The sequence below is a fragment of the Sciurus vulgaris genome (genome assembly GCF_902686455.1).
Source record: "Sciurus vulgaris genome assembly, chromosome: 14".
Lineage (NCBI taxonomy): Eukaryota > Metazoa > Chordata > Mammalia > Rodentia > Sciuridae > Sciurus > Sciurus vulgaris.
In genome coordinates this window covers 99107317-99119947 of record NC_136475.1, presented here as the reverse complement: position 1 = coordinate 99119947, position 12631 = coordinate 99107317, and the positions used below count along the sequence as shown (strand labels likewise).

Here is a 12631-nt window from a genome sequence, read left to right as displayed (position 1 = left end):
GAGTAATGAATATCTTTGGCACCAAAGTGGGTAATCCATGCAATTCCTAGAGAGCTTTACACCTTTCAGAGTTCTTACAAGTTCTTCAAGAACAGAACACAAAATCAAACAAGCTTTCTTGAGGTTGCAGTGAAAGATTTTGGAGTGGCATGGTTTCACCTATTGATTCTCTAGTAGGATTTACCCCCAGGATTTATTCCTTTACCACAAGGAATGCAAACACAAAAGTCACCCACGACCTACACCTGCCTCAACCTTTGTCTAGCTGGTGTCCTTCGGCAATGCACGCCTGGTACCCACAGCATCTCTTGCTGCTCCCTTCTCTTTTTCTTCCTGCTCCTGTTTCCAGGTCTGTCTCTATCTGGAAGGAGCCACTCGGCCCAGCAAGGAGAGCCACATTCCAGTCCCATGCTCTGCGCAACTTTATTTTCTTCATAGTATTTGTCAGTGTCCAAAACCACTGTAATAGCTTGTTTTTTGTCTTTCAGAAATTTATTGTGCTTCCCTTCCAGCAGGAGAGTCTGAGACTGCCTTGAATAACACAGGTGCTTCAAAAATACCTGTGGGCCAATGATAGAAGTCACCCTCAGGGTGTATCCATTTGACCCGACAGAAGGAAACTCTGGAAGAGCAGACACCCACCATGCAGCCTGGAGGGCCATCCTCTGTGACCCAGTGGAGTTCTCCAAGCCTCCCAGTCAGGTGCCAGGCCAGTGGGCTGGGAGCCCCCTCCTTCGGGGAGGAAGGTCTGGTCAACCCAGGTCGAGGAAGCGAAACGTGGAGCCCAGCAGGACGGCAGCCTTGGTGCAATCTAGTTGCAGGGAGGTGTTCTGAGCTTCATGCTGAAGGGAAGCAGACCTCTCTGTGGTCAGTGAGCTGCTCAGCACTACACACCCAGGCAGCAAACAGTGGAGCAAAGGAGAGCTTCCCAATTCAGCCTGACTTGTCCCTGGAGCCCACACAAGCTTACTGGGAAAAAGTGCCTAAGCCATTGTATCAGTTAGGGCTCTTTCTGATGCAAAGGAAGGCGGTAGTTGCTAAGTTATCGACCTCCATATGCTCAGCACTGTTCTAAGTGCTTTAGGCAGTCACCAAAGGCGGGAAACTGAGGCACAGAGCAGCGAGGGCAAGTTGTTTAGGTCACGGTTGTGGAGGCAGCTCAGGGCTTGTGACCTTAACTACCATGCTGCACGTTCTGCACAAGACAGGGTTTACCATGGTCTGACAAGCATGCTCTGTAGGGGGCAGGTATTCACTGCATCCTCCAGATGCCTGGATCCTGCCCAGAAGCAGAGGAGAGAAGGGTCCCCTTTCTCAACACCGCTTTCCCAAAAGAAAACTTAACAAGAGAAGCATAACAAACTGACTCAATCGTCCTTTTCCACCGGAGCCCTCGGAATGAAGACCCAGAGAAAACTCAAGTTTCATGCTTAGGTTCAATGGAGAGTGGTCAGCTGTGCAGGTGACCACACAGAAGGGTGCCATCTGAGGGCAAGAGATGAGGGAACCCAGTCAGGCCATCTGCTCAGGCTCTGTTGGCCTCTGGTGCAGCATCCCTTCCTCCCAGTTTTCTGCAAGACAATTTCAGTGGAATTTACAGTTGGTAACTCTGAGCCTGGCAGACCAGACCTCTCCATCTTCCCGGTCTTGTGAGGAGCAGCTTTTCCAAGCAGGCAGCCTCCCTCCCTTGGGGCCAGCACTGAGTCTGCGGCAAAGGTGGGTGAGCATATGGTCCAGGTGTCCACAGGAAAGAGCGAGTGCCCCCGTCTGGGCTCCGCAGCCCCGTGGGGGTGGGGTGGGCTGCTGCTATTCATGTTCACCAGCTCGTTTGACCCTCAAACTGTGGTCGACCAACAGGACCCAACTTCGCCAAGGCTCAGAAGTTCAGGGATTGCTCCAGTTCCCCCGACTCGAGCACGGCTGCCGTCTCAGCACCGGTCCTAAATGCTTCAGGCAGTCGCCAGCTACCCTGAGGCAGTTCTGGTGACACTGGCCAGTCAGACAAGATGTCTGCTGATGTTGGAGAGTGAACACAAAAGAACATGACCACACAGACTGTGGCTGTTGAATGTTCAGTGGTGCACACAAGTCAGTGCAAGGACTCGCGGGTCAGCTCTTTATTTATAGAGAGAAATCGCTTGCACACTGGATCAAAATTTTTCAGGAAAGAAGTATTTTAAAACCTATATTGAACAAAGCTTAGATGAAGAGTAAACCCTGCTAGACAGAAATAATATACGTGTGTGCGTTGGTAATTGTAATTGTCAAAGGAGAAAATAACAACACTTTAATTCATGGTTACATAGTTGGCTGGAAAAATGCCAGTTTGGCCATGAAGCTTTCCTTCCCACCAATCAAAATGTGAATCGGTTTTTGATATAACTGTAATTTTGTCTCCAGCTTGAAAATTCAAGTCTCCCGGCTGCTGCCCTTCAAAAGAATACAGTGCTGTCACTTCTACAGGCCGATTTGAACCATCTGAAACAAGAAAAGGCATTCAGATAATTCTTGCTTTTGAGGGGAAAGTAGCAGTGTATGCAGGTAGGACAGAAGCTAATCACTCCAGGTTTAGGGTCTGCTGCCGGGCACGCAGTCCATGGAACACGCGCACCACGAAACTTGAGTTTTTCTCCTTTGCAAAGAGCAAGTGTGTGGCAGTAACGTTTCCCAAATCCACGTAAGTCATAACTACACACTATCACATACATTGTCAAATGTATGTTCAGGAAATGTGTACGGCTATGATTGTTTGGATTCTGAATGACACATAAAATAACATTATTCATACTTTGCCCATTTTAAAGGAATGGTCGTTGCCATGGCCTGAATGTTCCCCCCAAATTCCCTCTGCCACACTCTTCCTCCATGATGGTCAGCCTCACCTCGAGCCCTGAGGAGTGGAGCCGTCCTTCTGTGGACTACGACCTCTGAAACTGCGAGCCCTCAAATAAACCTTTCCTGCTCTACAGCTGTGCTGGTGGGTCACTGAGTCACAGCAGCGAAATGCTGACTGAAACACCAAGCGCTACATGTTTTCCCTCACGTGGAAGCTAGAGTGAAGAGTGGGGAAGGGACCTCATGAGAACACAGCAGGGAGAGCAGGACGGCAGTGGAGGGGCTGGGGGGGGGGGGGGGGGAGGGAGGTCCTGAGGGTGACGTACGTCACGTCGTGTTGGTGACATGAAACCCAGCCTCACCAGGAGACTCTACACACAGGGCCTGCATGACCACCGTCTGGGCACCTGGTTCCTCGACACTGTATTTACACGAGATGGCGAATTCCTCACGGGTGTCTGACCTCGTGACCTTAGTTACAGGAGTACAGGATAACAGGACTCTCTAGACCTCACCGTTCATTTTGATCCACTCACTTCTATAAATATTTGCTTAATTCTTGCAAGGAAAACTTCTAAGGATTATTTAAGTAAGATGGGTTGAAGGGTTATTTTTACTACGGAAAATCTTAATAAGTCTTATGAAATAGTTCCCAATAATAGCAAAACATCTGAAAGGAAAAAAAATCTTAAAAATATGAAACTCATGGGGCCCAAGCCCACAGAGACGGCAATAGTGATAGCTGCAATGCAAAAACACCAAGCGTGCACTCGGCCTCCGTAGGCAGCAGCTGGCCCCGGGCAGGAGAGACTACAGGCAGGGGCGGCACTCCTCAAGCCCAGGCAGAAGCTCAGGTTAGAAGCCACTGGGAGCGCACAAGCACAGTGCTTCTTATGAAGCACTTTTGAAGGGAATGTGGACATCCTAAAAACCACAGGGGAGGGAACATGCTTCTGAGATTTCCCAATCTACCAGACTGATTAGATAGTCTGATTATGAGTATGAGTCACTTTTAATAATTTTTGTCACTTACCAACTGTCTCATGATAGCTGGAAAGCTCAGGATACAGTTTATATTCATTTCTGTTACCTGCAAAAAAGGGGGACGATTTAGAAAGGTAATTCGTACATACAGTATAATAAAGCACACAGAAAGGCCAAATCCTTCTCTTGTTGTTCAGTCATCTTAAGACACTGTACATGGTAGGAACACCATTATTCAGTCATGCTGCAAATCAAGAGGTACACCTGAACAAGCCCACGAGATATACCAAGTATCTGGTACCTGTGATACAAAACCTACTTCCAGAAGCAGCCATGAAAGACAAGACCTAAGGAAACAGGCCTGTCAGCCCATGCCAGTGACTTCTGACCATCCCACTGGCTTACCTCCAGAGCAGTTTCAGACAGCGTGCACTTGTGCTGTTGTACGATTTTAATTGCCCTCTAAAGGTCAAATAAACTTAGTTACTTTTCAACATATTTTGCACATCGATTATTTAAGTATTCATAATTCCCTGAGTAAGAAATCTGTATACAACAGTGACCCAAATTCTACTATTCCATGTTCAAGAAGGTCAACAAGCCATTTCCATCAGAACACACAGCACTCACTTCAGAATTCAGATTGCATTTCAACCTTGACGCTATTTGTCTCAAAATTTTATAGTAGTTAGTATTGTACTTTCATGCAGCATTTCCTACAAGAAAAATCTGTATGTAAATTTACTTTTTAAATTTTAAGCAAGCACGGCTTGTATAAGATAACTTCTTGTAGATTGAGTTATATCATCATAATCATTATTTGTGGATGACTGGTCAAAATCTTAAGCATATTCTGAAGTTTGTTAGCTTACTAAACATAAAAGTAAAATTGTATTTGAAAATCATCTGAACAGATGAATGAGACTTTAAAATTAGTTCATGGGCACAGGATTGCAGTTTCTTATTGTTGGAATGACACAGGCTCATCAGTTCATGGTTTGGAGGGCTTTTCAACAGACACAGGTGCTGAGGTGGTTTTTTTTTGTTTTTGATGATGGGGGCCTCACTATGTTGCCCAGGCTGGCCTTAAACTCCCTGGGATCCATGATCCTCCTGCCTCAGCCTCCCAGGTGCTGGGACCACAGGTGCTACCACCCCCATTAGGAAAAGTGGTTCATATAAAAACTAGAGAAGACTAGAAGGAGGGAATTTATAGCGCTGTAACTGAATTATTTTATAGTCCTCACACAGAAGCCAAAAAATTATTTAAAAAGCTCACATTTATTGATCATCAAACAACATATTTGTAGATAATAAAATGTAATTATAACTTTTGTTTAGGTAATAAATAGCTATGTGATTTTTTAAAAATTTATTTTTATTGTAAACACATGGGATACATCTTGTTTCTCTGTACATTGAGTAACAGCACACCATTTGTGTAATCATACATCTACACAGGGTTATGGTGCTTGATTCATTCTGTTATTTTTTTCCTTCCCCACCCCTCCCACCCCTCTTTTCCCTCTATACAGTCCCTCCTTCCATTCTTGCCTCCTTCCCACCCCTCATTTTGTGTCATCATCCGCTTATCAGTGAGAACATTTGTCCTTTGGTTTTTTGAGATTGGCTTATCTCACTTAGCATGATATTTTCTCATTCATTCCATTTGCCTCCAAATGCCATAATTTTATTATTCTTTATGGCTGAGTAATATTGCATTGTATATATATACCACAGTTTCTTTATCCATTCATCAATTGAAGGGCATCTAGGTTGGTTCCACACTCTGGCTATTGTGAATTGAGCAGCTATGAATATTGATGTGGCTGTATCTCTGTAGTATGCTGATTTTAAGTCCTTTGGGTATAGGCCGAGGAGTGGGATAGCTGGGTCAAATGGTGGGTCCATTCCAAGTTTTCTAAGGAACCACACTGCTTTCCAGAGTGCCTGCACTAATTTGCAACCCTACCAGCAATGTATGAGTGTACCTTTTTGCCCACTTCCTCGCCAACACCTATTGTTGCTTGTATTCTTGATAGTCACCATTCTAATTGGGGTGAGATGGAATCTTAGTGTAGTTTTGATTTGTATTTCTCTTATTACTAAAGATGTTGAACATTCTTTCATATATCTGTTGATTGCTTGTAGATCTTCTGTGAAGTGTCTGCTCATTTCCTTAGCCCATTTGTTGATTGGGTTATTTGTATTCTTGGTGTAGAGTTTTTTGAGTTCTTTATATATTCTGGAAATTAGTGCTTTATCTGAAGTATGAGTGGCAAAGATATTCTCCCACTCTGTAGGCTCTCTCTTCACATTGCTGATTGTTTCCTTTGCTGAGAGAAAGCTATTTAGTTTGAATCTATCCCAGTTATTGATTCGTGCTTTTATTTCTTGTGCTATGGGAGTCCTGTTAAGGAAGTCTGGTCCTAAGCTGACATGTTGAAGATTTGGACCTACTATTTCTACTATAAGATGCAGGGTCTCTGGTCAGATTTCAAGGTGCTTGATCCATTTTGAGTTGAATTTTGTGCAGGGTGAGAGATAGGGGTTTAGTTTTAGTCTGCTGCATATGGATTTTCCCAGCACCATTTGTTGAAGAGGCTATCTTTTCTCCATTGCATATTTTTGGCACCTTTGTCTAGTATGAGAAAATTGTATTTATTTGGGTTTGTGTCCATGTCCTCCATTCTGTACCATTGATCTACCTATCTGTTTTGGTACCAATACCATGCCATTTTTGTTACTATTGCTTTGTAGTATAGTTGAAGTTCTGGTATTGTGATACCCCCTGCTTCACTCTTCTTGCTAAGGATTGCTTTAGCTATTCTGGGTTTCTTATTCTTTCAGATGAATTTCATGATTGCTTGTTCTATTTCTGTAAGGTACGTCATTGGGATTTTAACTGGAATTGCATTGAATCTGTATAGCACTTTTGTTAGTATGGCCATTTTGACAATATTAATTCTGCCTATCCAAGAACATGGGAGATCTTTCCATCTTCTAAGGTTTTCTTTCTTTCTTTAGTGTTCTGTAGTTCTCATTGTAGAGGTCTTTCACCTCTTTTGTTAGATTGATTCCCAAGTATTTTATTTTTTTCCAGGCTATTGTGAATGGGGTAGTTTTCCTAATTTCTCTTTTGAAGATTCATCACTTATGTATAAAAATGCATTAGATTTATGAGCATTGATTATATCCTGCTACTTTACTGAATTCACTTATGAGTTCTAAAAGTTTTCTGGTGGAATTTCCTGGTTCCTCTAAATATAGAATCATGTCATCAGCAAATAGGGATAGTTTGACTTCTTCTTTTCCTATTCGTATCCCTTTAATTTCTTTGGTCTGTCTAATTGCTCTGGCTAGAGTTTCAGGGACAATGTTGAATAGAAGTGGTGAAAGAGGACATCCCTGCATTGTTCCAGTTTTTAGGGCGAATGCTTTCAGTTTTTCACCATTTAGAATGATATTGGCTATGGGTTTAGTATAGACAGCCTTTACAATGTTGAGGAATGTTCCCACTATCCCTACTTTTCCTAGTATTTTGAGCATGAAGGGATGCTGTATTCTATCAAATGCTTTTTTGGCATTTATTGAAATAATCATGTGATTCTTGACTTTAAGTCTGTTGATATGGTGAATGACATTTATTGATTTCTGGATGTTGAACCAACCTTGCATTCCTGGGATGAAACCCACTTGATCAGGGTGCACTATCTTTTTAATATATTTTTGTATGAGATTTGTTAAAATTTTGTTGAGAATTTTTACATCGATGTTCATTAAGGATATTAGTCTGAAATTTTCTTTCCTGGTTTAGGTATAGGGTGATATTGGCTTCCTAGAATGAGTTTGGAGGGTTCCCTCCTCTTCTATTTCATGGAATACTTTGAGAAGTATTGGTATGAGTTCTTCTTTGAAGGTTTTGTAGAACTTGGCTGAGAACCCATCTGGTCCTGGACTTTTCTTTTTTGGTAGGCTTTTGATGACTTCTTCTATTTCTTTACTTGAAATTGATCTATTTAAATTGTGTATGTTCTCCTGGTTCAGTTTAGGCAATTCATATGTCTTTAGAAACCTGTTGATATCTTTGAGATTTTCTATTTTATTGGAGTATAGATTTTCAAAATAGCTTCTAATTATGTTTTGTATTTCATTCGTGTCTGCTGTGGTATTTCCTTGCTCATTCCGAATTTTAGAAATTTGAGTTTTCTCTCTCCTTCTCTTTGTTAGTGTGGCTAAGGGTTTATCAATTTAGTTTATTTTTTCAAAGAACCAACTTTTTATTTTGTCAATTTTTTTGATTGTTTATTTTGTTTCAATTTCATTGATTTCAGTTCTGATATTAACTATTTCCTGTCTTCTACTACTTTTGGTGTTCCTCTGTTCTTCTTTTTCTAGGGCTTTGAGCTGCAGTGTTAGGTTGTTTATTTGTTGATTTTTTCTTCTTTCATTGAATGCACTCCATGAAATAAATTTTCCTCTAAGAACTGCTTTCATAGTGTCTCAGAGATTTTGATATGATGTATCCTTCTTCTTGTTTACCTCTAAGAATTTTTTATTTCCCCCCTGATGTCTTCTGTTATCCATTCATCATTCGATTGCATATTATTTAATCTCCAGGTGTTGGAGTAGTTTCTGTTTTTTATTCTGTCATCTATTTTTAATTTCAATCCATTATGATGTGATAAAATAAAAGGTAATATCTCTGTCTTCTTGTATTTGCTAACAGTAGCTTTGTGGCATAATATATGTCTATTTTAGAGAAGGATCCATGTGCTGCTGAGAAGAAAGTGTATTCGCTCTTTGTTGGATGGCATATTCTATAAATGTCCGTTAAATCTAAATTATTGTGTTATTAAGATTTATGGTTTCTTTGTTCAATTTTTGTTTGGAAGACCTGTCCAGTGGGGAGAGAGGTGTGTTAAAATCACCTAGCATATTGTGTTATGGTCTATTTGATTTCTGGAATTGAGAAGGATTTGTTTGACGTACATGGATGAGCCACTGTTTGGGGCATATTTATGATTGTTATGTCTTGCTGACTTATGCTTCCCTTAAGCAGTATGAAATGTCCTTCTTTATCCCTTCTGACTAACTTTGGCTTGAAGTCCACATTATCTGATATGAGGATGGATACTCTGGTTATTTTGCTGAGTCCATGTGCATGGTAGGTTTTTTCCCATCCTTTCACCTTTAGTCTGTGGTATCTCTTTCTATGAGATGAGTCTCTTGCAGGCAGCATATTGTTGGATATTTCTTTTTAATTCAATCTGCCAGTCTATGTCTTTTGATTGATGAGTTCAGGACATTAACATTCAGGGTTATTACTGAGATATGATTTGTATTCCCTGGTCATTTGGTTCATTTTTGTTTTTTGACACGACTTGGTCTCTCCTTTATTTGGCTATTCCTTTAGGGTAGTTCCTCCCTTTGCTGATTTACATCGTTGTTTTTCATCTCTTCCTCATGGAATATTTTGCTGAGAATGTTCTGTATTGCCAGCTTCTTTTTGTAAATTCTTTTAGTTTTTGTTTATCACAGAAGGATTTTATTTCATCATCAAATCTGAAGGTAAGTTTTGCTGGGTATAAGATTCTTGATTGGCATCTGTTTTCTTTCAGAGCTTGAAAAATGTTGTTCCAGGCCCTTCTAGCTTTTAGGGTCTGGGTTGAAAAATCTGCTGATATCTGTATTGGTTTCCCATTGAATGTAACTTGGTTCTTTTCTCTCGCAGGCTTTAAAATTCTGTCTTTATTTTGTATGTTAGGCATTTTCATTATAATGTGCCTTGGTGTGGGTCTGTTGTAATTTTGTATATTTGGAGTCTTGTAAGCCTCTTGTAATTGATTTTTCATTTCATTTTTCTGATATTAGTTCATTGAATAGATTGTTCATTCCTTTGGTTTGTTTCTCTGAGCCTTCCTCAATCCCACTAATTCTTAAATTTGGCCTTATGATACCCCATAATTCTTGTAGATTCTGTTCATGATTTCTTACCATCTTCTCTGTTTGGTCAACTTTATTTTCAAGATTAGATATTTTGTCTTCAATGTCTGAGGTTCTGTCTTCCAGGTGTTCTATCCTATTGGTTATGCTTTCTATGGAGTTTTTAATTTGGTTTATTGTTTCCTTCATTTCAAGAATTTTTTTTTTTCAGTATCTCTAACTATTGAAATGATCCTTTGCTTCCTGCATTTGCTCTTTCATCTCATTGTTTGCTTCTCTGATCATTTTAATTATGTACATTCTGAATTCCTTTTCTGACATTTCTTCTGCCATGCTGTCATTGGATTTTATTGATGTAGCATTTAGGTTTGTTTGGGACATTTTCTTCCCTTGTTTTCTCACATTGGTCAGGTATCCACCCCTTTAGTAGTGAAACTCTGAGATATTGCAGATTTCCTTTATTGACTTATAGTGTCCCTATAGATTTCCAATAACTCACCTCCTCGCCTTCAGTGGCCTGAAGTCTTGGAGGAACTTGATAATGCGGTGCTCCACAAGGAAGCAGCCCTTCTAGGGGTGGTGGCCTTCAGGTGGGGTATATTCCCTGCTAGTGGGCAGAGGCGCCTCCACTTGTTGACTGATGGTCAGTCAAAAGGGGGACTAGACTGTGGGCTGGGTCATGGCTGGTCTGGGCCTGGGTCTCTGGTTCTACCGCCCTAATGGGAAAGCCTCGCCTGGCAGGAAAGACTCACCAGTGGGGAAGTCTCACTGGACAGCTCTCCTCTGAGAAGTTTCCTTTGGTCCAGAACTACCGCCTGAGCTGGGCAGCCCTCCTCTGCAATGTTCCCAGGGGTCCGGACCTACCTCCTGGGCCAGGGAGCCTTGCCCTGCGAGTGAGTCTCTCGCTGGGCAGCCCTCCTCTGTGCCGTTCCCTGGGGTCTGGAACTACTGCCTGGTCCTGGGACCCTCGCTCTGAGCCGAAGCGTCTCACTGGCAGCCCCTCCTCCGAGAAGCTGCCTGCGGTCTGGTCTTGCCGCCCGTCCTGGGACCCTCGCTCTGTACTGAAGCCTCTCGCTGAGTGGCCCCTCCTCTATAATGCTCCTGGTTGTCTGGGTTCACGGCTCCAGTGGGGGAGTCTCACTGCACAACTCTACTCCACAAAGTTCCCTGCGTTCCAGGACTACTGCCCTGTCCGGGTAGCCTTGCCCAGTGGGAGAGACTCACCTGGCAGCTCTGAGCTGGTCCCGAGTCTCTCAATACCTCCCCTTCTTGAATCCTGAGTCCTGGAGCGACATCTAGCTATGTGATTTTTAAAAATAATTACTAAATAATGAGAATATGAATTACTATTTTCATTATAAATGTAAAGATTCAGTTGGGTCCTTCCTCAATTTTGCTGTGCATAAAGCAGCAGAAATCACTCCAAGGAAGATCGGCTGCCTACCAGAACCACTTGCTCAGGACACTGACATCACGTTCATATTTCAGAGTGGCCTTCTCTACTCAGGGCTGCAGGCAATGTCACTTAGTGAGAATCAGAATGTTTTGGGGTTTGCTTCTCGTCTTCAAGCACAGAAGACATGGCAGAAGATGCAGAGGGAGCCTGTATGCCATGCCTCAGTAGCTGGCTTGGGGGCAGAACTCTAGAAGCGAGGGTCTGGAAACTACCCTGAGAGCTGCCTGAGAGACCACACATCCTGGCTCTAATCTCTGTGTAACACGGTGGGCAGGAGCAGGGCAGACAGGCCAAGGGGTTGGCTTTAAGAAACTGACTAGAAATAATTTGGGGTGGATGATCAGACCAGCAAAATGTGTGCTAATTGTGATTTCCTCCACACTGATCTGGAAATGGAAAAGTGTACTGCAGTCATCGGAAGGGCATAGATCCATGAAAGCCCACAGGGACACACAGCACCATGTTCCAGCCATGGAAAGCACAGCAAGGCAGATGGTGACACAGGTCTCCAGGTGATTAATTTATGATTAGCTTACAAAACTGTGGCATGAACATGAATTCATGGTATAATTTCAAATAGAACTGCAAAATGGCAGAGGAGGGAATGCTTCGTAAATTATTTACAGAAAGAATAAGTATCCAGGAATTAGAAATAAAAATATCACAAGAATTCTTGGAGAATGCAATTGTGTATCAGATACAGGATACATGGTTTCCTTCATAACCATAACTAAAGCACATAAATTCATAAAAACTAGATGGTAGGCACAGTTTTATACAAAAATTAAAGCTCTCAATTAGTAAGATATATGAAAAACAAAATCAAGACACATAATAAATGGAAAAAAACTACTACAACCCAATGATAAAGCCACTGATACATAAATCATTTTCAAATATTGAGAAGGCAACAAATATTCCAAGAGCATTGATCTCCATGATATAAACTCAAAAAACTTAACACCAAAAACAAACAATCAAACAAACAAACAAACAAAAAACCCCAAATAACCCAGTCCTCAGTCTATACCCAAAATATTTAAAATCTGCATACTGCAGTGAGGCAGCCACATCACTGTTCATAGCAGCTCAATTCACAATGGCTAACTATGGAACCAACCTAGATGCCCTTCAACAGATGAACAGATCAAGAAAATGTGGTATATATACAACAATGGAATATTACTCACCTTAAAGGAGAATGAAATTATGGCATCTGCTGGTAAATGGATGGAGTTGGAGAATATCATGCTAAGCAAAATAAGCCAAACCCAAAAAACCAAAGGCCAAATGTTTTCTCTGATATGTGGATACTGATCCATAATGGGGGAGGCAGGGATGAATGGAGTAACTTTGGACTGGACAGAGGGGAGTGAGGGGAGGAAAGGGGGCAGTGGTATGGGAAAGATG

The 12631-nt window shown here is 41.9% G+C and overlaps 1 protein-coding gene across 1 annotated transcript in view; it reads right to left on the bottom strand.

Annotated features, from left to right (window-relative positions):
• Positions 1 to 2102: 2102 nt before the first annotated feature.
• SH3YL1 (SH3 and SYLF domain containing 1) overlaps positions 2103 to 12631 on the bottom strand; it is a 29628-nt gene continuing 19099 nt past the window's right edge. The window contains 2 exon segments of the mRNA XM_079109838.1: positions 2103 to 2478; positions 3869 to 3925. Coding sequence (XP_078965964.1) covers positions 2288 to 2478; positions 3869 to 3925 — 248 coding nt within the window. The 3' untranslated portion in view covers positions 2103 to 2287.